General features: G+C 36.6%; 1 protein-coding gene across 1 annotated transcript in view; it reads left to right on the top strand.

Annotated features, from left to right (window-relative positions):
• The window catches only part of LOC584369 (carbamoyl-phosphate synthase [ammonia], mitochondrial), a 32849-nt gene extending 11497 nt beyond the window's left edge, over positions 1 to 21352 (top strand). Inside the window, 23 exon segments of the mRNA XM_030974178.1 lie at positions 501 to 611; positions 1466 to 1594; positions 2067 to 2211; positions 2767 to 2977; positions 3812 to 4010; positions 4613 to 4783; positions 4955 to 5073; positions 5721 to 5862; positions 6677 to 6742; positions 7701 to 7764; positions 8259 to 8440; positions 9449 to 9573; positions 10294 to 10363; positions 11059 to 11126; positions 11398 to 11551; positions 12251 to 12358; positions 15028 to 15117; positions 15579 to 15749; positions 16326 to 16400; positions 16934 to 17092; positions 18178 to 18293; positions 19863 to 19992; positions 20622 to 21352. Coding sequence (XP_030830038.1) covers positions 501 to 611; positions 1466 to 1594; positions 2067 to 2211; positions 2767 to 2977; positions 3812 to 4010; positions 4613 to 4783; positions 4955 to 5073; positions 5721 to 5862; positions 6677 to 6742; positions 7701 to 7764; positions 8259 to 8440; positions 9449 to 9573; positions 10294 to 10363; positions 11059 to 11126; positions 11398 to 11551; positions 12251 to 12358; positions 15028 to 15117; positions 15579 to 15749; positions 16326 to 16400; positions 16934 to 17092; positions 18178 to 18293; positions 19863 to 19992; positions 20622 to 20732 — 2916 coding nt within the window. The 3' untranslated portion in view covers positions 20733 to 21352.
• The last annotated feature ends 2661 nt before the right edge of the window (positions 21353 to 24013 follow it).

Below are 24013 nucleotides of genomic sequence, written 5' to 3'. Positions count from 1 at the left end.
ATTGGGTTAGGTAGGTTACTGATCCTGCTCTCCATGGGAGGGCAGACGGCTCTCAACTGTTGGGTGGAGCTCTACAAGCGAGGGAACCTGCACGAGCATGGAGTACAGGAGTAATGTGGATCCATATAACGGAATAAAGGAGCAGTGATTAACTTTGGCTGTTGCATAATATTGCCTTATCCAGCTGTCGAATAATTGAATGAACCCCTTGTATCAAAAATTACAAATTTTATAATTTTCTTAAATCAGAACAGAAGTTTAACTTATTATCGTAATAGTGGTTACCAAGAAATTTTTATGAAGTCATTAATGATTTGTGCGATGAATTCTATGCTGATCTGTTGATATTTAAAATGTATCTCTTTGTTTTGTGATGAAATAAGCAAAAGTGTCTAGTTAGGAAAATAAAACACTTAATAGTCAAGATCCTGTAGACCTTTTCAGACCATTGTCCTTGTAATATCTAATTGTTTTGTTTCCCTTTGTTTTCTTGGTATCAGGTGTTAGGTACACCCATTGAATCCATCATGGCTACAGAGGATAGACAGACATTCAATGATAAACTGATGGAGATCAATGAGAAGATCGCTCCAAGTGCAGCAGTGGAAACAGTAAGTATAGTACTATTTGTATGTATTGAGAGTATGTACTGTTTTATAGGACCCTTCAAGATTCAGTGTTTGTGCCATGTTCACTGCTATTGCTTTTGTACCAAGAGATGGCCCTTGTTTTATTTGTTCAAGTTATTTGTTAATTATTTTTTTTGTAGATGTTTTGTCTGCATGTTGTACATTTCTACACAACAGTCGTATAATGTTCATGGAAAGATTGCTAAAAATGAGTTTCTTCTGGTAAGCCAGTAATAAAATCACTTGATTACGCAAGATTAGTTTCTCAACTATTCAATGAAAAGCTTTAGAAACTTAAGTCAATTGAGTGATGTTTCCCAAGGTGTAATCCTATCTGTACACCTCAGGGGATTAATCCACTACACGGATTAGATTAGGTAGGATTAGTAACATAATCTTGCCCGATCCATGCACAATGTGATGTACAGAGATGATTACCCCTTAACAAGCACCTCTAGATTGGCCAAAGATTCAGAAACTTTCCTGTTTAGAACAGAGAAGCCAGGTAGAGTATTACTCTTTGGAACTTGAGATGCTGTATTTCTTCACAATTTGTCATTTTAGTATTTGAATAATCTGAAAGATAAAATAGCATTTAATATGTATTTTTTGAGTAGAAATTTTAACTTAAGTCATTAAATGATCACAGTGGTAGGCTTGACTGGAATCAAATTGTGCTGTGTCCATCAAGAAACCGAAGCAAGTTCATAAATATCCATAAAGACTAGGCCTGATAAAGACAACACCCATTTTATTCAATATCATCAATCATGACATTATGTTTTCCAAACAAATTTGTAGCCAGCTATTTTGAATAGTAATCATCTTTATTGTAGGTATCTGATGCCATTGATGCTGCCAGAAAGATTGGCTATCCTGTGATGGTGAGGGCAGCGTACGCCCTCGGAGGCCTTGGGTCAGGGGTCGCAGAGGATGAGGAAGCTCTGAGGGCGATTGCTACAAGGGTAGGACAATCTCTTTACATCTCTACTACCTTACTTACTATTGTCTTATATATGTAGGTTTTCTCTTTTAAACAATGTCTATCTGTCTGATTTCAAATTGGGCAACGTAGATATAATACCATGAACATATGCATTATGTGTAATTTTAAAATGGTACGGTGCTAACACGTACAAGGTTACAGGCACATTTGTTTATTTAATTTTTCTTTTTGCACAGATATCATTCTTTTTTAGTTGATTAAGCTGATACACAATCCAGCCTTTTCTGGGCTAACTTGTATTTAATACCATATAAAAAACCAGCAGTATCTGAGTAAACTTTTCTTACATTCAAATTCTAGACAATTTCATATGTCTTTTACTCAGCTCGAAGCATTTTTAGATTGGGAGTGAGGAGCAAATGCCTTGTGATAAATAGATATCAATGTATGATTACATGTTAAGAAATTTTGTCTTGTCCTCGTGTGTATAGGGTCTAGCCTTGTCCAACCAGCTATTGATAGAGCAGTCTCTACTAGGATGGAAAGAGGTAGAGTATGAGGTCGTCAGAGATGCTTCAGATAACTGTGTCACTGTATGCAACATGGAGAACTTTGATCCACTTGGAGTTCACACAGGTGAGTAACAAAAGGAAGTAAGTCGCAGAGAATTCTGATGCATTGAAGTTCATATTTGGGAGTTACAAAAGGGAACATGTCGTAGGTGAAACAATGTCTATGAGTCTTTGGAACCTTCCCAGAACTCAACATTACTACCTTTTAATGAATTCAGAATAATGATAATTTCCATTTATTTTCTGTGCACACTGTGGGTGGTGTTCCGATAGCGCGTACTAAGTCCACACTTTTATGAAGTGCCTGTTGTCAACTCATTTACCCTGTACAGATTATTTTAATCCTTCAATGAAAAGTGTCCAAAGAATTAATTTTGCAATGAAATGGGAAGAAAAAGACAATATGAGTATGAACCGATTTTCAATAAAGTCTTTGGTAGATTATCTTTGTCATGAATATTGAAGGAGGAAGATGAAACATAGCATTCCATAGAAGTGTGAACTAAAATTCTTATTTAGTCTGGACTTAGTCCCAGCTTAACTTCTGAGAATACCACCCATTGACGTTGTAAATTGTCTGTGTCTGACCAAGAGAACATTGGCCCCGTTGTATCCACAGGGGATTCGATAGTTGTTGCTCCGAGCCAGACTCTATCCAACCAGGAGTACCATATGCTGAGAGAAACAGCCATCAAGTGCGTCCGCCATCTTGGTATCATAGGGGAGTGTAACATCCAGTATGCTCTCAATCCTACGTCCCTGGAGTACTGCATCATCGAGGTGAATGCTAGGCTGTCGAGGAGCTCTGCTCTGGCTTCTAAAGCTACAGGGTAAGGACTCCATCCAAGTATTGAGGATTGTCATATATATATTTAGTTGTATATACTGTAGCAACAGTAGCAACGTTTTTTTAATTGTAACATTGTACACAAATCTTATTTATAGGATTTGGAAACCCATCAGGTATTTTTCAATTAACTTTATTTTATGCTTTAGATAACGACGGTCAAACTCGACTAGCACTTGTGCTATTTTTTACTCTATTTTACCATCGATCACAAGCTCATTGTACATAGTAATTTATTGTTTTACTCTTGACACTAAATTTACTTTATGTTTTTATAATGTACATGTATATCGCTGTGGATCATGTATTTTTATAATTCATGTCATGCATTTATGTTATATTGACATTGTCATTGGTCATTTATATATATCTTTTGTTTCAATATTTTCAATGGTGGTGAATAAATAAATTCAATTCAATTCAATTCAATTCATATATCATCTGCCGAGAGCCACAAGAATGTTAGCTCATTCTATTTTATATGGAAGTAAGTACCGTTTGGCTTTCACCAGAGCTGTAGCATCCTTGTTTTCTCGTCTTCTGTTTTTCTTGTTTCCACAATAGCCAGCATCATATCCCCTCAATTTAAATTGTAATTTCCCTTCGCTTTCTCTCCTATCTTTAACTCATGATCTCTACACTTTTAATATTTAGTGTAAGAAAATTATTAAGACACATTTATGTTGTCTCTCTTTCTCCATACTGCATGAGAGCATATTAGCATAATTTTGAAAACAGATCTTGTGTTTATATAGTGCATTACATTGTACATTTCAGTGCATTTGAATAGTGTGATTGTTGTGTTTGATTGTTACAGCTACCCGTTGGCCTTCATCGCCGCCAAACTTGCCCTGGGGATCAGCCTTCCTGACATCAAGAACAGCACTACCCAGGCCACCACAGCCTGCTTTGAACCTAGTCTGGACTACATCGTCACCAAGATCCCTCGGTGGGACCTGGACCGCTTCCATGGGACCTCCAATCAGATTGGCAGCGCCATGAAGAGTGTGGGAGAGGTCCGTCATTTCTCTTGTACTTGAATGTTAGAGGCTGTCAACAAAAATCCATGTTGGATGACAGTAGAAATTAGATTATCATTTAATAATTCCATTTTTTTTTTTTTTAAATAATTTTTTTGCAACTTTTGGGGATTGACTATTTTTTTTTTTTTTGGGGGGGGGGTATTTTTTTTGTATTGAAAATAAAACTCAACAACATAACATATTTACAATAATATCATATCAATGAAGTAAATGGATGTATACAGAGCACTGTACAACACAGGCCAACAAAAATAATAATTCCAGTTCATATTTCTTTATGTATGTTATATATGCTTGAGGTGGTTGTCATCACTTCTTGTGATTTTCCCCTCAAAGTGTTTTTAAAACATCTAATGCTTATATTTACCCCAGTTTGACCTGTAATGGTAGCAATGATTCAAAATGTAGATTAAAGCCATTCATGTATGCCTAATCTAATGTTGCTGTGACTAAATAATCATTTGCTTGAATCTTCATATACATGCATTATATAACCTTTCATTCACCTTCATATTACATAATGAATAGCAATGACCGAAAGGAGACACTATTTACCCCTTGTCTACCTCCTGTAGGTGATGGCCATCGGGCGTACCTTTGAGGAGAGTCTTCAGAAGGCTCTTCGTATGATCCACCCTTCTATAGACGGCTTCACCCCAGACCTTCCCAGTGGCAAGAAGCTACCAGGCAAACTGGAAGATGAGCTGAGAGTACCGTCTAGCAACCGTATCTATGCCATTGCCAAGGTAACAGAACCATCTTGTAAGACTGGATAGTGATAAACCAATTTATGGCATTAACATGCATATTAGTGTAGAACATTTCAGTGCATCATATATTAACATGTAGGTGTAGATACAAAGACACTGTACCGGTACTCCAACATGTACTTTGAATGAACCCTTTCATTTACCCAGGCATTTCAAGATGGTTTCTCAGTCGATAAGATCCATGATTTGACATCCATTGATAAGTGGTTCCTACATAAGCTGGATAAAATCAAAGACATAGATGATGAGCTAGGAGAATTCAATGCGTAAGTATTCCACAAACTCCATTTCGTTGTGATTTCATTTGATTTATCTGTTCAGAGCGAAAAGGGTGTAACTCTGTGTTTAAGTAAAGGAGTTAATGCCTTTTTAGCTTCAAACAGACATACAATACTGTTCAAATGTTGAGATAAAATGCAATATGTTAGCAATGTGCATAGTGATGTTAATGTTTGTGTTTTCCAGCTATTCATAATTACCGAAGACATGCCACTTACAAATCCAGATGACATGTGACATATTTAGAAATGTGTGCAATGATGTTAGTGTTGTATGTGTTTTCCAAATTGCACAATTCCTAACATGAAAATGAATCGTGATTAATGTAAATTTGAGTAAATCAATAAATAAATTAATTGATATCTTTATATTCAAAGTGATAGCTTATAACATGTTAACCCATTCATTGCAGTTCGATTTTAGTGTAGCATTTTACTAAAATGTAGCTCAGGCTTTGGTGTTTTAATGGGTTAACTTCAAGGTAAATGCTGTCAGTATATGTGAAAGGGGGGTTAAACTAGAGTAGTGATTATTTACATATTAAAGATTTGGGAAGTTTTCTATGTAGAGTGAGCAAGTAGCTACAAGTAGGACAGTAGGGCTTTAATGTGTGTTTTGTTTATGTTGGGTTTAGTCAAACTGTACCTCGTACCACTCTGCTGGAAGCCAAAGGTGCCGGTTTCTCTGACAAACAGATCGGCAAGAAGATTGGACTCCGAGAGACCGATGCTAGGAAACTCAGACTTTATCATGCCATTGCTCCGTGGGTCAAGCAGGTTGGTAACCTACTTTTGATCTTACATAATTTAATGAATCTTCTCCCTTCTCAGCTTTTTGTATCTGGATATGGATTAATGAGTCAAGCATATTAGAAACCTGCTCTTTAAACATCTTCTTATCAAAAGCTTTACAATTTTAATAACGTCACCTCAGCATCCTTCCTGTGTTGCTATGAAATCTATATATCATATATACATTTAAAAAAAATCTTTTGCATCTATCTTTATATCTGAAAATCATGTCCTTATGTTAGGATGTATAATTGAAGACTTCTGAGAATATTTCTCATGATTCCCCTCCTCGATCATCCATTAATAAATACAGTCTTTCATCCTTCATCTTCATTTATGTGTATCATCCTTTTCTCTTCCTTATCTTGGTGAGACTTTCCTTTACGTACCAGATCCACCTTTATAAGGTTTGGTAATCTTATAGTCAGAGTTGGGGGTAGCATATCATATTGTTATTTAATATTAATATTCGTTTCTTGTATAACGCATATCACATTATAACGTTCTTAATTATGCGCTTCCAAAGAGCTTTGTAAATAAATACCCTAGCTTTGGCTCCGGCAGCCGTTATCAGGGCACGGTGCACTTCAAGGAAAATTTCTACCAGGTACCCATTTACCTCACCTGGGTCGGGTGTGGCAAATGTAGATCAATGTCTTGCCAAAGGACATTAGTCCCGCGGCGGGACTCGAACCGCGGACCTTGTGATCCACAGTCCGGTGGCATATCCACTCGACCACGACACCTCTACATGGATGTAACTGATTTTATATTTCTTTGTGAATGTTTTATTTTCTAGATTGATACAATGGCAGCTGAGTACCCAGCTAAAACAAACTACCTGTACTGCACCTACAATGGCATGGTGAGAACACATAAATCCTTCATACCCTTTTGTAGTTTAGGAGTTGGCCAACAATAGACAGTGATGATACAAATGTGGTACCCTACCCTTGTTGTTGTTGTATTTCATTCATGGAGTTTCTAGTTTTCTTTAGTTATTATGAGAACAACCCGGAACTACCTGAAGAAAAAGTGAGAAAAAGTCAGAAACAGCTTGTCTCATGTTCCCAGGCTTTCAGTTTTTTCTCACAAATATGCATTTGGATGAAGTTAAAGAGTATTCCTCATTAATCAATCAAACTGTTCATGTCGATATGAAATTAATAGTTTGATTATTGTTCCTATCTTGGAAAGATGACAACAGGTGTTCTTTTTGTAGTATAAATTTCTCTGTGATAGATAAAAGAAATTGAAAGGTATTCATAAAATGTAAAAAAAATCAGTTTAACCTCATCCAAACATCAATTGGTGTATTTGTATGCATGGGTTTGTCAAGATGGACTGGCTAACTTGGAAATTCAAAAATATATTAAATGCCTTTCTTTTACATCAGAGGTAAAACATGCAAAATTCTCTGTTTTAATCAGTACTTCGCATGATACAAGATATTGTAACCAAGGCAGTATGTTAGTGAATATTATAAGGAGATAACGTGGATCCTAATCAAATGATTGGTTGAAAGTGTACACGTGACCAGGCATTTATTTTTGCCTGACACGTAATTTGGATAATGACCGGTCATTATCAAAATCATGTTATAAAACATCATTTTTTAAAACAAATCGAACATAATTTTATAAAACAAATAATACACATCATTTTGTTCGGGCATTAGTAAAAAAAAATTATCCACACTCTGTACCTTCAAAACAGTAAAAACAGTTTAGACTGTTCCAAAGGTACCACATGTGGGTAATTCTTAGTAATGCCCTGACTGCTGTGTATTATTTGTATAAATAACTGATTTTTTTTTGTCACAGGAACATGACATTTCATTTGATGACAGAGGTACAATGGTTCTGGGATGTGGCCCATATCACATAGGTAAGACATAAGACTGAAAAGGGAAAACAAATAAGAAAGAATGCACTTTGGGTAGAAGTTTAATCTAAGGCATTGCTGCTATATACTTCAGTCAAACACATTTACATAATTTGCCAGTCATGTACATCAGAAGAAGTTGCACACTTGCAATTATTGTGAAATTTGATATTCAGAGATATAAAATCCCAGCTAGTGTAATTTGTTGACATTACATTACTATATGTTCATGCATACTTTTTCATTTCTAGTTCAATTTGATTGAGATGGACCGAGGCCTTCATTATTTGCCCTTAATGTTAGAATTATCAAAAGCCAAGTTATTTAATAAATTGATATTTATTTGTTGAATTCTAAGCCTGAGATAATTTGGGCAGAAGGAATAGAAATGTGTGTTATCTTCTAGAAGATTCTAGAAGATTATCCTACCCCATTGACCATTGATTTCACTTTCCAGGTGTATTACTCATGCAATATGTAAACCTTTCATCAAATAGGTAGCAGTGTTGAGTTTGACTGGTGTGCAGTGTCCAGTATCCGGTCACTACGTGAGATGGGCCGTAAGACGGTTGTGGTCAACCACAACCCTGAGACGGTCAGCACAGATTTTGATGAGTGTGACCGTCTTTACTTTGAGGAGCTGTCCCGGGAGAGGGTTCTGGATATCTACCAACATGAGGTAAGGCCATCTCAAATAAGTTACATAAAGCCTATCTGCAGTAGTTTGGCCAGGAGGGATTAGACCTCCCTGCGTGGTCATCAACAGGTGGTTATCTCATCAAATCAGCTTTCAATTAACATAAGAAAAAGGGGACCATGAGGGACTAATGGGTACCGCTTAGGTATTGTTTGATATATAGAGGGGGCAAGTAGCTACAAGCAGTGCAGCCCCACTTTAAGAAGGACATTGGTAGTAGTTTATGTGAGCCTCTTTAGTGCAACATTACATTTGGTTCTAAATATAGTTAAATACATCTACATTAATATATTTTTCTGCAATTTAAAGATAGTATCAATGATTTCAACAAAGATATACTGTAAACGCTGTCATTTTCGCGATGAGCAATCCTAAAACATATTCGCGGGTTCTTAAAATGCCTTTGCACACAATTCAGCCCGTTTAAAACACGCATAAGAAGTCATGCTTATATTTTTGCAAGTTCTAAAGTTTGTGATTGTCGATCTTAGCGCGAAATCTGTGAGAAATAAATGTTCCGCATATATTTCTACTTTTACAGTATCCCTTTCTGGGCCACTATTTTGAACTTTCTTCACTTATATTTTTACTTAAAATGCTAAATGTTTTAAGGATTGATTGGGCAGAAGATACATGTATATCCCATGGTTGAAAAAAAAAAAATTCTACAGTGTTTCAGATATGCAGAGTAAATAGCAGTTAATATCAACACATCCATGAGCAGTATCTAGTCTTTATGTATACATGTAGTAGTGAATAAGTTATCTGACTTGTTAATAGGTATAATTGTGTGGATGTTATTAACAGGCATAGCGATGATGAATGATATCTGTCAATCCACAGAAAGTATTTGTGTTGATACATCCGTCCTTATTCTGAGCTCTGTCTGATAATATCTACATGATACCAGGGCCCCCTTCATGACTAGATACATGCTAGCCTCTACCAACTTGTAAATGTATGTCTGTGATGACTTCTGTTTTTTTTCAGGGTTGTACCGGAATGATCATATCCGTGGGTGGACAGATACCCAACAACCTAGCGTTACCTCTCTACAATGATGGCGTCAACATCCTGGGTACTAGCCCTCTACAGATCCATGCTGTAGAAGAGAGGTGAGTGCTATTGACTTTTTAAAATCATCTGTTGCGTTATTATACTGTTTAAAGGTATATACCAGTTCTGGTCATGCTATTGCATTGTGAAAGAAACGTTCTGTTATCGATCAAGAAAGGTTGATCATCTAGCATATAAGTATTGGTGTGTACTGCAAGGTTCTGGAATCATCAAAATGATAAGAAATTTGGCCCAGTCTTGGTAAAGTTACAAGCACTGTACACAGAAAGGTGTATATGGGACTACGCGATATCTATCCAAGCCGGATAGATATGATAATTTACCAAATATCTCAATTAGTAAGCGGTTTCCTGGCAAAATTTGTATCACCACGTATAAGTCAAAACGTGTTCTTTCACATGATTGGTAATAAGAGCTTCCATTTCCTTTTTTTGAGAGGGGGGCATTTCCAAAACTGGTCTATACCTTTAATCAAGAATATATTACCTTCAAAGGTAATATATGTATTTACAAGCTTGATGTATTCTGTTTACCTAAGAACCCCCATCTAGTATTTTAGATTTATACAACCATTGAAAAACCTTTAACAAATTGTGGAAGAGATGAAGTAGTACTACAAAATTAAAGAATTACATCAAAGAGAAACATACGGTTTACTCTTGATGCGTGCAAGACAAAACAGCTTTAGTATGTCTCTGTGTATAAACAGATGAAGTAGAAATGCTTCATCATTTTTTTTGTTTTCTTCATATTTGTAGGTCAATCTTCTCGGCCATTCTGGATGATCTCGGTGTTGATCAAGCCCCCTGGAGAGCCCTTGCATCACTGGTAAGCTATCTTTGTGGTGTTATTACACATTCCTCAGACACAACAGTTAAAAAACATCTTTATTTCATTCCTTGGTCTTGTTAGGTTGGTCCTCCAAAATACTTGTCTGAGTTTTAATTGGAGGTGCAGGTAGGGTGTATTAATTTGTAGGGGGGGGGGGGGGGGGGTGGGGGGGGGGGGGGGGTGGGGGGGGGGAGGACGTCAGGGCAATTTTGAATTTGACAGGGTCAGTGTGGGCGATAGTCTCTGTTTTAAGCTGGTTCCAATCACGCACTGTTCTGTTCTGTTCTGTTCTGTTTGCCTTAAAGGATTGCACTTTATAGTTGACTGGTCATATCTGTAATTGGCATGATCTGGAATTAACAAATCTTCTTCGGTGTAGTTATATTAATACTCTTGAATCCAAGCTATATACATATTATAACATTGTCATTCTTATGAACAGATATTCAAAATTGTGCAAATTATTTTAAAAGCAAAAAAATGCTATGGTGCACTAGTCCAATAGCTCTTCTTAACATTCGTGAATCACTTATGCTTTATATATATTTTTCTTCTTTGGTAAAAAGGCTGATAATAGTTTTATAGGTCTATCATCTCTTTTTGAGCTACACTTGTCTTCTAATGTATAACTCAATCATATGAAAATTGTGACAGCTCACATAAATTTATATTTTTGTATATTTGTTTTGCAGGACGAAGCTCTGGAGTTTGCTGCTAGTGTTGGCTATCCATGTCTTCTCAGACCTTCATTTGTTCTCAGGTATGTACCTTAGAAAGAATAATGAAATAGATTGATCAAGTAAAGTACCATCATGTTCCTTTGAGTAGTCCAGCAAAGAAGGTACATGTATTCATTTCTTCAAGTCTAGGATCATAGAGACGTAGATCATTCAACTTAAACAGCACTCAAGTAGGCATTAGTAGAATGGTGTAAAATTGGTTTCAATGGCATTTCTCTTTTACAATTTTGTAATTATCATTGTTGAGTTCTGTGAATGTTATAATAATTAATAAAAAATCTTTGTATACAGTGGGTCAGCAATGAATGTTGCCTTTGGCCCAGAGGAACTGAAAGGATTCTTGGAGGAAGCTACCAATGTATCAAAGGAACATCCTGTTGTCATCACCAAGTTCATAGAGGGCGCCAGAGAGGTAGAGATGGATGCTGTGGCCAGGAACGGCAAGGTGAGTTGGAAATCACAAACATATTTTTTGTTTGTTCTCTTGAAGTTTGTTTATGTTTTCACTTTCAGTTCCTGTTTTCCAATCCGGATAAATTATGGTGATCCGCTTAGATGAGGTTACTAATTGATCCAACATAAGATCATGGAGCATTATCTTATTTCTCTTATTGGAATATAATCTTGATGAAACAAAGGATTTTAGCTGCTTTTTGTGGATATAGCTGATTTGAAGCTACAGAAAGAAAAAAAAAAATGCATTTTTGGAATGATCCATTTCATTGCACTGTTTCTCTCTTTTGACTTTGAAGTCATATAAGTATCATAGCCAGAGGTTAAAGGTACTATGTCCCATTTGCAGGCCAAAAAAATGAAAAAGTTAAATTCCAACTGCATCTGAAAGATAATACTAATTTAGAACTTCCCTAAAAAAGGTGGGGCTTGAAAATGTCTTAAATTGGGAAAATAACAACTATTAGTTGTCAAATCGACTTTAGGGCTATAGAGCCCAAAAGGTTTCCTTGCATAATTTGAATATGAGGACACTGCTAACGTTTAAATTTCACAGATATGACATACAAGACATATTCATAATTCCTGCAAAGTTCTACAGAATTTGAGGTTGGGATTGGGCGAGGTACGAAATTATGAACTTGCATGCTGTATTTCTGATGCTGTTATCCATTCTCCTTACTGTGTGCAGGTAGTTGCTCATGCTGTGACAGAGCATGTGGAGAATGCAGGAGTACATTCAGGAGATGCTACTCTCATCCTACCACCTCATACTCTTACTGATGAACAACAGAGGAAGGTAAATAGAATGTCAAATAGTGTTAAGATGATGGTGGTGGTGGTGGTGGTGGTGGTGTTGGTGGTGGTGGTGGTGGTGGTGGTGGTGGTGGTGGTGGTGGTGGTGGTGGTGGTGGTGGTGGTGGTGGTGATGATGATGATGATGATGATGATGATGATGATGATGATGATGGTGGTGGTGATGATGAAGATGATGATGATGGTGGTGGTGGTGGTGGTGGCGGCGGCGGCGGCAGTGGCGGCGGTGGCGGTGACGATGACGATGATGATAGTGAATATGATGAAAATGGTGGTGGTGGTGACAGTAGTGGAAATGATGGTACTAATAATGATGATGGTGATTTTGGTGGTGGTGATACTCTTACTGATGAACAACAGAGAAGATAAATAAGTTTGTTGACGATGTAATACATGTACAACAAATATTTTCTTTCCTTAAAATGCAACCACAACGATGATAAGTGTCAAAAGACTGAAACATGCAACCATCCACAATGCTGTTTGGATATACTTGAAGTATGAAGACCCTGACTAGTTACATGTAGGGTGTAGTCCCCCAAAATGATTCATGTAAAACAGTTCAGGGGTAACTTTACCTAGGTATCACATATCTACCTAAATTGTGCCCTTGAATTTTTCTTCTTTGTTTGTGTTTTTATGCCTCCGCCACCGAAGGTGGTGCCGGAGGCATCATGTTTTCGGGTTGTCCGTCCGTACGTCCGTCCCGTTTGACCGTTATCACAATATCTCAAGAACCATTTAAGATTTAAACTTAAGACTCTGGAATAGTATTTATCACCATAGGAAGACGATCTGATTAGATTTTGGAGTACGTAGGTCAAAGGTCACAGGTCACAGAGGTCAACTTATGAAATTCCTTGTATTGAGTTTGTTAACGCGATATCTCAAGAACCATTTGAGATTTAAACTTCAAACTTAAGGATAGTATGTATCACCATAGGAAGACGATCTGATTAGATTTTGGAGCACGTATGTCAAAGGTCAAGGGTCACAGAGGTCAACTTATGAAATTCCATACATTGAGATTGTTATCATGATATCTTAAGAACCACTGGAGATTTAAACTTCAAACTTAGTGATAGTGTGTATCACTATAGGAAAACAATCTGATTACATTTTGGAGCACGTAGGTCAAAGGTCAAGGGTCATAGAGGTCAACTTATGAAATTCCATACATTGAGATCGTTATCGCGATATCTCAAGAACCACTGGAGAATTTTCACTTCAAACTTAATGATAGTATGTATCACCATATCATAATATCTCAAGAACCACTGGAGATTTAAACTTCAAACTTAATGATAGTGTGTATCACCATAGGAAGACAATCTGATTAGATTTTGGAGCACGTAGGTCAAAGGTCAAGGGTCACAGAGGTCAACTTATGAAATTCCATACATTGAGATTGTTATCATGATATCTCAAGAACCACTGGAGATTTAAACTCCAAACTTGTTTAAATTGCTCTATGGCGGAGGCATCATTTTCGACTGCACGCAGTCAAAATTCCATCTAGTTTGTTGTTGTTGTGTGTTTAGTTTTCTTTTGTTTATTTAGTTTAGTTTTGTTATGTATTGTTTGTTATGCCTCCGCCACCGAAGGTGGTGCCGGAGGCATCATGTTTTCGGGTTGTCCGTCCGTACGTCCGTACGTCCGTACGTCCGTCCCGTTTGACCGTTATCACAATATCTCAAGAACCATTTAAGATTTAAACTTAAGACTCGGGAATAGTATTTATCACCATAGGAAGACGATCTGATTAGATTTTGGAGTACGTAGGTCAAAGGTCACAGGTCACAGAGGTCAACTTATGAAATTCCTTGTATTGAGTTTGTTAGCGCGATATCTCAAGAACCATTTGAGATTTAAACTTCAAACTTAAGGATAGTATGTATCACCATAGGAAGACGATCTGATTAGATTTTGGAGCACGTATGTCAAAGGTCAAGGGTCACAGAGGTCAACTTATGAAATTCCATACATTGAGATTGTTATCATGATATCTCAAGAACCACTGGAGATTTAAACTTCAAACTTAGTGATAGTGTGTATCACTATAGGAAAACAATCTGATTACATTTTGGAGCACGTAGGTCAAAGGTCAAGGGTCATAGAGGTCAACTTATGAAATTCCATACATTGAGATTGTTATCATGATATCTCAAGAACCACTGGAGATGTAAAAACTTCAAACTTAAGGATAGTATGTATCACCATAGGAAGACGATCTGATTAGATTTTGGAGCACGTAGGTCAAAGGTCAAGGGTCACAGAGGTCAACTTATGAAATTCCATACATTGAGATTGTTATCATAATATCTCAAGAACCACTGGAGATTTAAACTTCAAACTTAATGATAGTGTGTATCACCATAGGAAGACAATCTGATTAGATTTTGGAGCACGTAGGTCAAAGGTCAAGGGTCACAGAGGTCAACTTATGAAATTCCATACATTGAGATTGTTATCATGATATCTCAAGAACCACTGGAGATTTAAACTCCAAACTTGTTTAAATTGCTCTATGGCGGAGGCATCATTTTCGACTGCGCGCAGTCAAAATTCCATCTAGTTGTTGATGATTTGTCATGTCATTGGAAATTCTTCAAAGAAATTGATAGTGTTGAATATTTGTATTATGGTGTGTAGGTGAGGGACATGACTGCCAAGATTGCTCAACGTTTCCAGATCTCAGGGCCATTCAACATGCAGTTCTTAGTCAAGAATGATGAAGTCAAGGTCAGAATCGCAAATCTTTTTTATATTGACAGTATCACATTCCTTCACTCAGACAAAGAGATAAGATATATTATAATACTTTATTGCATAATTTCATCTGGTAAGCACATAGTCTTCCCATAAGAGTACCAAAGTACAAAATATTGCTGGTAAATTATGTCACATTGCCTTTGTAGGAAGTAACTTTGTGATGGTCAAAGCGACCCTGTAGAAATAGAACTACAAATGAATACACAAACAAATGAATACACAAACAAATGAATACACAAACAAATGAATGAAATAAATAAAACTTGCAGCATGATAGGATATCAATAATATGTATATGTATAGATGTACTTCTTAATGACTTGATAGAGAGGAAACGTTACAAATTTGGACATGTTTCTTTAAGACAGCTGGTCTGATAGTTGATAGTTTGTTGGTTAATGGTATTGTATTTGTTGAATAATTCATTCTAGGTGATTGAGTGCAATCTGCGAGCTTCCCGTTCATTCCCGTTCGTCTCCAAGACAATCAACTGTGATTTCATCAACGTAGCAACCAAGATCATGGTAGGAGAACATATAGACCCTAGTCTCCTTCCAAGCCTCAAGAACCCATTTGTTCCACAGGGATATGTTGGCATCAAGGTAAAGTGATGATTTTGTTGAATGTTCAAATGTTGGATCGATGTCTTTAGAGCATATTGAATTTTGATGTACCTAAGATCCTTGGCAACACACATTTCTCAAATAAAACAGTTTGAAAGTACTTGCAACCTATATGATATAAGAAGTAGTAATATTGGGTGTACATGTATGTCAAGTTGACATGTTGGTGATCACTCAAGCCATGAGTGAGTTGGAGTTGAAAGATTAGCTTTGCGTAAAGCCAAGACCTACTTTTGTGTTATATAAGACACAAAAATGTCACATGTATTATGCTTGAGTCCTATTTAGCTGGCTAATAGGAGCATTTTAATGGCAGTGGGAACTCTGTAGCAGCAGTACAAATATGTTTGAACGCTCAGCATGTGATGGCTGTGATACTAGTGGTAGTACCAATAACATTACTTCAGTAATAATGGAAGAAAGATAAACAAAAACAGAAGAAACAGGATAAGTATGAAGTAGGGGTAATCTATTATCAAGCCTTCAGAGTTCTCTCCCCACTGCATTTGCTCTAGTTCTCAATTAATTGCATACTACTCTTATTCTACCGTCCAGGCTCCGATGTTCTCCTGGCCCAGACTGCGTGATGCTGATCCGCTGCTCAGGTGCGAGATGGCCTCTACGGGAGAGGTAAGTCCTTCAAGTCATCTTCATAGCTGTACAGAGAAACCTGTATATAAAGGCCACTCAAGAAAAACAAGAAAACAAGTGACCTTTATAGGCAGGTGGTCATGATTGACAGAGGCCTTTAGTACATGTTTCAGTGAGAAATGAAACTCTGCTAAAGGGAAAGAGAAAGTGTGGTCTTTTTTAGACAGGTGGTCTTTCTATACAGGTGGTTGCTAACGCAGGTTTGACTACTGGAAAGGATTCTTTCTTTATATCTAGGCTGGTGACATAGTTTCTGTCATGAATGAAGAAACTAGAGAAATTTTCCATGGTAAATTTGCAATGGTTAAAAAGTTTGTATAGAACATGAGCCAGGAGAGTGTTATGACGAGTATTGTATGAACATACAATCTCTCCTTTTGCTTCCAATTTTCCAACAGTATTCCTCAACTTCTATTGCAATAGTCAGTCCTAGATACCTATTGGAAATGAGTTGTAACCGCACGATATCAAGTCTCATAGCAGTAAACCTTCTATGTACCTTTTACTTCCAGGTGGCATGTTTTGGTCCCAATGTTCCAACAGCATTCCTCAAAGCCTTGCTCTCCACAGGATTCAAGGTGCCTAAGAAGGGCATCATGATCGGTATACAGAAGACCTTCCAATCTCAGTTCCTTCCTACCGCCATGAAGTTCCACCAGATGGGGTACGAGGTGAGTCACGTTGGAAACCTGTTGAGTTTATTGCATTCCAATTTCTCTAATCCAAGTCATCTTGGGCCTAATCTTAAGGCCCCACTGCACTACTTATACCTACTTGCGCCCTCTATATAGCAAACAATGCCTAATCGGTGATCTTTGGTCCCCCATGATCCTCTTTTTTTTATGTTAAGTTAGAGCTGATTTGATGAGATAACCACCTGTCAGTGACCTTCCAGGGTGGTCTAATCCCTTCTGTAAACTAGTACAGATGGGCTTTAAGTGGGTTAAAATGGCAATACTGTCAACCTTTATAGATAGGCCACCGTAGGAGAATGAGATAAGAAGTCTTTTTTTTATACAAACAGGTGGTCTTTGTGCACTGATGGTTGGTTCATGTAGGTGTGACCAATAAGGAGCTTCATAAGAAGCAAAGGAACAGATTGCCCAGTTAATTTAGAGCAGGGAGATGCAAAAGCTCATCTTATATTTATAATGCACATAGTTTTTATACTGTCTCAACATCGTTGGAAGTAGTCTATATCATAAGTGCACCAAAAACATACGTTTTCATGTAGAGCCATTTTATGTTAAATTACAGACCTCACATTCAATCAGGTTCTCATTTCTACTGGGCTATTGAGTGCAATTTCAATAAAAATGTTCACAATGGACATTCATGCCATTACCCAGACTTTATCTGACTGTACATGTAGATGCAAAGGTCGAGGGTTCGAATCCCGACACGGCACTAATATCCTTTGGAAGGATATTAACCTGCACTTGCTACTCTTCACCCAGGTGTTAAATGGGTACCCGGTAGGATGCGACCGTCATTGTTGGTCAAAGAGTTTTTGAGCGTCAAGTAACGCTTGGCTGGAATGCTCCCCAGGGAGTGGAGATTGTGCACACAGTGTGTGCGAGCAAGCACTGAATCCAATGACCGGGGTAATAATATATTTGTTAAGCACTTAGAGACATTGTATTAAGCGCTATATAAAAGCTAAATATTATTATTATTTATCATTAGGGATCAATGAGACACAAAACCTGGTTATTATACGATTACCTCTACATGATGCCCTATTATTCACTTTCAGTTGTATGCCACTGAGGCAACAGCAGCGTACCTCGAGGCCCACAACATTCCTACCACTAATGTTGGTTGGCCACTCGTTGATCTACATGAGAAGAGTGATGCCACAAATGCCACCAAGTAAGTCTATTAATCCTACTCCTGCCAGATAAGTCAGAGAGAGGATTTTCTGATTAAAAACACATGTGCTAATGCATGCCCTTGGTCATCCCTATCTATATTTGATTTGATTTGAATTATTTCTGTTTGATTTTCTTTTTCTTTTGCACTTTTAAAAATATATAACAAACAAAACATTACAAATTGTACACATGACAAGAGAATATATGTAGAATAAAGTAAGGCTGGCTGTAACTAATCAAAATATATGAATAGACTATTAATTCTTGAAATACTATCCCCGATCAAGCACCTAGAATAGCACTCCAGATTTTTCCTGAAGTTTCTCAGTTACAGTGCTGCCTGAGGTGAGCGTACCTAGACACACTAGTATTGATGCCTGCCTGTATGAAAGCATGTTTATATCTCTGACTGTATTTTTATATCTATTTCTTGGTGCATATTGATATTTCTTAATGTATTTCTTGAGTGAAATATAATTCTTTTTTAGGGAGGAAAGTTATGTTGCAGTTACAATGAATAGTTTTTACATAGATAAGGTTCCGTGTATAATGTAGATTTTCATTCAGCTCTTGTGACGATATCACAGGACAAAATAAAGAATTAAATGACGTTATGTCACTCTTTGTCCTACAAGTCCCATTAGTCAGTGTATACATATAAATTCAGGTTCAGTCTTGTGAGTGCTATCAATCCGTCATTATACTTACATATCTACCGTAAATCTCCGTGTATAAGGCGCACTTTTTTGCCGCCGAAAAAAAATTGAAAGTCGGGGGTGCGTCTTATACACAGGTACAGAAAAAAAAAGTTTTTTTTTTTTTTTTTTTTTTTTTTTTTTAGTTTCGATTTATGGCGCTATGCCTGGCAATGTCGCATATGTTTTCTATAACAAATGGTGTACCACAAGGTTCTATCCTAGGTACTCCATTATTAGAAAGATAGAGGATGCTATTCATATCATGCATGACTATTGATGTTTGGCGTAGAACACAGAGCTTCTGCTAGGTGATGTGAAGAGGCTGGTGTGGGACACTTGGTATCATGAAGCCTTAGACTGTTGTTACTATTATTTGTGACAAGTTCACAACTTCTACTGCACCTCTTTTTTTTTTTAGTTTCGATTTATGGCGCTATGCCTGGCAATGTCGCATATGTTTTCTATAACAAATGGTGTACCACAAGGTTCTATCCTAGGTACTCCATTATTAGAAAGATAGAGGATGCTATTCATATCATGCATGACTATTGATGTTTGGCGTAGAACACAGAGCTTCTGCTAGGTGATGTGAAGAGGCTGGTGTGGGACACTTGGTATCATGAAGCCTTAGACTGTTGTTACTATTATTTGTGACAAGTTCACAACTTCTACTGCACCTCGATGTAAAATGAAGGTCCTTCCCCGCGTGGGTTTTCGGCAACAAAACAACAACAACAACAAAACAAAAAACGATTTTTTTTTTTTTTTTTTTTTTTTTTTTTTTGCCCCCAAAATAGGGGTGCGCCTTATACACAGGTGCGCCTTATACACGGAGATTTACGGTATTCTTTATCTTTGCTTCTGTCAAGGTTGATCTATGAGGGTGATATTGATCTCGTCATCAACCTTCCCAATCATAACACCAAGTATGTCAAGGACAACTTCCTTATACGACGAGCTGCTATCGACTCCGCAGTCCCTCTCTTCACCAACTTTGAGGTTAGTTCAGTGTTCCATCATCCCGGCCCCACCACTCCGGGAACGGAGGGGCGCATTCATGTTCCCAAAATGTCCGGTAAAGGGGTACTTTTCACGCAGCAAAGTCCGGCTCGTAACACACACAAAATTGGCCCGTATTGACTTTACACACCGGGTTTTCATTTCTAGGAGTATCCCCAATTTATTGCTACTCTATTTATTAAGCACTTGAAAAACTTCTCCATGTTATGTACTATCAAGTCCAGTTTCATGTGAAAAGTAAAGTATTAAAAGGTTAATGTAGAACTAGAAGTAGAGGAAAATAAAACTAAGACAACAGATTTGAATATTACTAAGTGGAGGAAGATAATTACTGATTTATATCTGCTATCAAGTAAATAGAGATGTATAATTTGATTTGATCTCATTTAAACATGTGATTAAGTGCTTTGTTATGAATATTTATGTACTACGATGTTATCCGTGATTTTATCTGAATAAAGATTTATTTCGAAACAAAAAAAAAATAAAAAAAAATAAGGTTAATATGAGTAAACTAAAACACATTTATTTGTAGTATGGCAAAAATGTCATCTATAGATACCTGTATGTAAAAACAACAATCATTAATTTTTGTTTTCTGTTCTTAGGTGGTGAAGTTGTTTGCTGAAGCCCTAGACCATGTGGGGCAGCTGGATGCAACATCCCTCTTCCACTACAAGCGTCCTACAGGCAAGACGGACAAGGTGATAACGTCGTGAGTGTGAATGACTCCATAGGAATAATACAGCCCCTCTTCACATCAAAAAATAATAATCTATCCTTGTAAAGGCACTGGAGCTAAGGGTCATTACAGGCAGGACAGACAAGGTGATTACGTTGTGAGTGTGAATGACTCCATAGGAATAATAGAGCCCCTGTTCACATCGAAAAATAATCTATCCTTGTCGCAAAGGCAATAAAGCTAAGGGACATTGCCATGAGAGGGTTAGAGGTGTTTGTCAGGTTGTCATAGTGGTGCTCTGATGTATGCTCTGGCGACAATTGCTTGGGACTTTATTTCATCAAAGATATAGGGTTGGGTTTAGTATTGCAATGCGTTTTAGGTTAGGTTTAGTGTTAGGCTTAAGGTTGGGTTCAGTGTGTAGTCCTGGACTGAGGTTAGCAATCCATCTAGTGCAGGATATTAACCCTGTAAGAATCTTCGCTGGAGCATGTTTCATACAACCATCATGGTTGATAATTCATAGGGAACAGCGGGATATCAATAGATTGCTGAAGCTTGGATCGTAATGCTTCAGTTGCAGATGGGAGCAATATTTGGATTTGTAGTTGAGTGTGTGTAAGATTGTGTGAATATGTATTCTTCTGAAATATGTGAGGAAAGGCAAGGTGTAATATGATTTTTTTCAAGCTACAAGGTTTCATCTTGAGTGATAATTGGCGTTAACATCCTTTGAAATAGGTAAACAGGGTCCCATATACTTTATGCATTGCCATCATTTTTAATTTTGTGACCGAGTATTTTTCTTTTCTTCATTTTTTGATAAATTCATCTATTTATTTATTTATTTATTTATCTCTTAAAGAAAGTGCAATTATACATCACTATTACATTATCATACATATTCAAAGCCATGTAAAGCTCTAGATATAGTCCATTGAACTCATATTGTGAGAGAACCCAGACGAGGGTGTGACGTCATCACATAGTGTCGGGAATGAATGCCAATATCAATCTTTTAAAACTTCATGGGAAGTACTATTATCCAAAGGTGTTGAGTTTGTTTGGGACCCTTACACAATGGTTGTACACTTGTGTTGTAAGATCAGTGTATAAACGTATATATTACAACAATGTATATATATATATATATATATATATATATACAGTGCGTCCCAGAAAAAAACGAAACTGAGAAGTATCGATGTTTTATCATAACTTAATCACAACCATAATTAATGAATGATACATATTTGGAAAGCTTAGAGTCTCCTCTTTCAGTTGATGCTACTCAGATGATGCATATTTCACGCATGAGTGATTAAAAGCAATTTGAAGGAAGGGAACCAAAAAGACATTTGGCGGGCGGTATCTGAATTTCGAAGAAAAATTCACATTTCTAGAAAGTTGAGTTTCTGTCCTTTTATATGACACCTCAATTTTCATAATTTTAACAAACGAATTCGTTTTCACTGGGTGCCTGCCGTTGCAAAAAGCAGACTTGACCATAGACTTAACTCCGTTTCGTTGACAATCAGCCATGCATGAAGACTCTCGTCTAAGTGCTCAGTGACACATAAACCACTTTTTCTCAAAATGTAGTTATGTCTTTGTGTCACTGACCCCTCAATGTGTATAATATATTCTCATTACAAGGTCACATTAGTATTCTTACTATGAATGGTGTCTTCTACAAGTCACCTGATATTTAGATTTGCCAACTAAGTCAACAGGAATGAGCAGGAAGATGTTTGATTTAGAATTCTGTGAGTGAAAAGAGTTATTCAAAATGTACTTAAGAGACACGAGTTAGTATTTGATATTCTTTGGCTGTTTTAGAAGGGACACTTGAAACATGTATTCACAAGAAAAGTATTCATTGCCAAGTTTTTGTGTTGTAAAATATTTAATTTCCTATGTTTTTTAATTGTCAATGGAATTTTCAAATTGACATGGCGACACATTTTTGAGAAATCTCATTTGTGGTAATTTTAAGATCATTTTGTTATCATCGATAGAGATGTTGGCCCCAATGTTTGCATTTTTTTCATTTTTATATTTTTTTGATTGTATTGGACTGTAATCATTATGCACATAAAGTTTCATTGAACTGTAATGATAGTATTTCACAATACTCCCAAGAGCTTGATACATGGTCAAATTTTCACCTTGTAATCATTATCATATTTATTATGGTAGAGATATGATGTGTATTATCACCTTGATCACATGTCATCAGCATGTTAAGTCTTTTCAGTATTCAGTTTTGCATCAAAATATTCATTTTTTTGTTACACCTTCCCATTTATTTTCTTTAAATTATGTATTTTGTTTTGTTTATAGACGTTAGGCTTTATCCCACTTCATACTTATTTCTCATTATTATCCATTTGTTAATGAGAAGGAGCATTGGATTTAAGAGGTGAAAATCCAGAAGAAAAGTAAGGAGTTTTCTTTGCTTTTGTGAACCTAATTGTGATGATGATGATAATATGGCCAGCACTTATTTTGCAATCGTCAATCTAGCGGATTTTCTGAGGAAAAGAGGAATCCTGTAAGAACATATTTAAAACCTGTTTATTGTACACTTCAATTCTCCTTCACACGTTGTGTTGTATAATCATGTTGCTGTTTCCCCAAACTTCTTTTTTCTGCGGGAAAGTTGTAAGTAACATGGAATAAATTCAAACATTGTGTTGTGTTGTTTTAAGTTTTAAAAGATTACTGACCTATGCTTAATTGATTATCCTTTTTTTTTCTTCATATGTTATAATTCAATGTTATATTTCAGTTGAAATCAATTTAATAAGTTTTGTAGGTGAAACCGTGAAAATTAATCGAAGATAGATAGATAGATGAGTGGTAGTGAACACATTAATGCCTTTGAAACCTTTCTTACAGCACAGCCAATTGTAAATCTAGTGATCATATAATTCAATTGATTACTTATAAATGTGTTCAGGTGTTGGAAAAGGCATTGGTGTCAGATACAGTGTGTACTTTAAGTCGAATAGATTTGAATGTAAAGTCTGTGATTTTTGCTACATTTGAGGCCGAATAAGGGGATTTTATAGGAAAAAATGTAAACATGAAGATAAAAATCTGTCTTGATTTTGATCTTCTGAGATAGAATATAAGATGAATAGTTTTGTACTAAATGTAATTGATAGTCTTAAAGACAAAAGATAGTGACATAGAGTAGATTTGCAAGAGGTTTTGATAGTTGTGTGCACATGCTTACTCAAATTGTTTTGCTATGTTTTTATTATGTGTAGAGTAATTCTGAAATAATTGAAATAATGGTTCTGAAATAACTCG

This window comes from Strongylocentrotus purpuratus, unplaced genomic scaffold (genome assembly GCF_000002235.5).
Source record: "Strongylocentrotus purpuratus isolate Spur 01 unplaced genomic scaffold, Spur_5.0 spur5_scaffold_7, whole genome shotgun sequence".
NCBI lineage: Eukaryota > Metazoa > Echinodermata > Echinoidea > Camarodonta > Strongylocentrotidae > Strongylocentrotus > Strongylocentrotus purpuratus.
The sequence above is the reverse complement of the archived record's forward strand: the minus strand, read 5'-3'. Positions and strand labels throughout refer to the sequence as shown.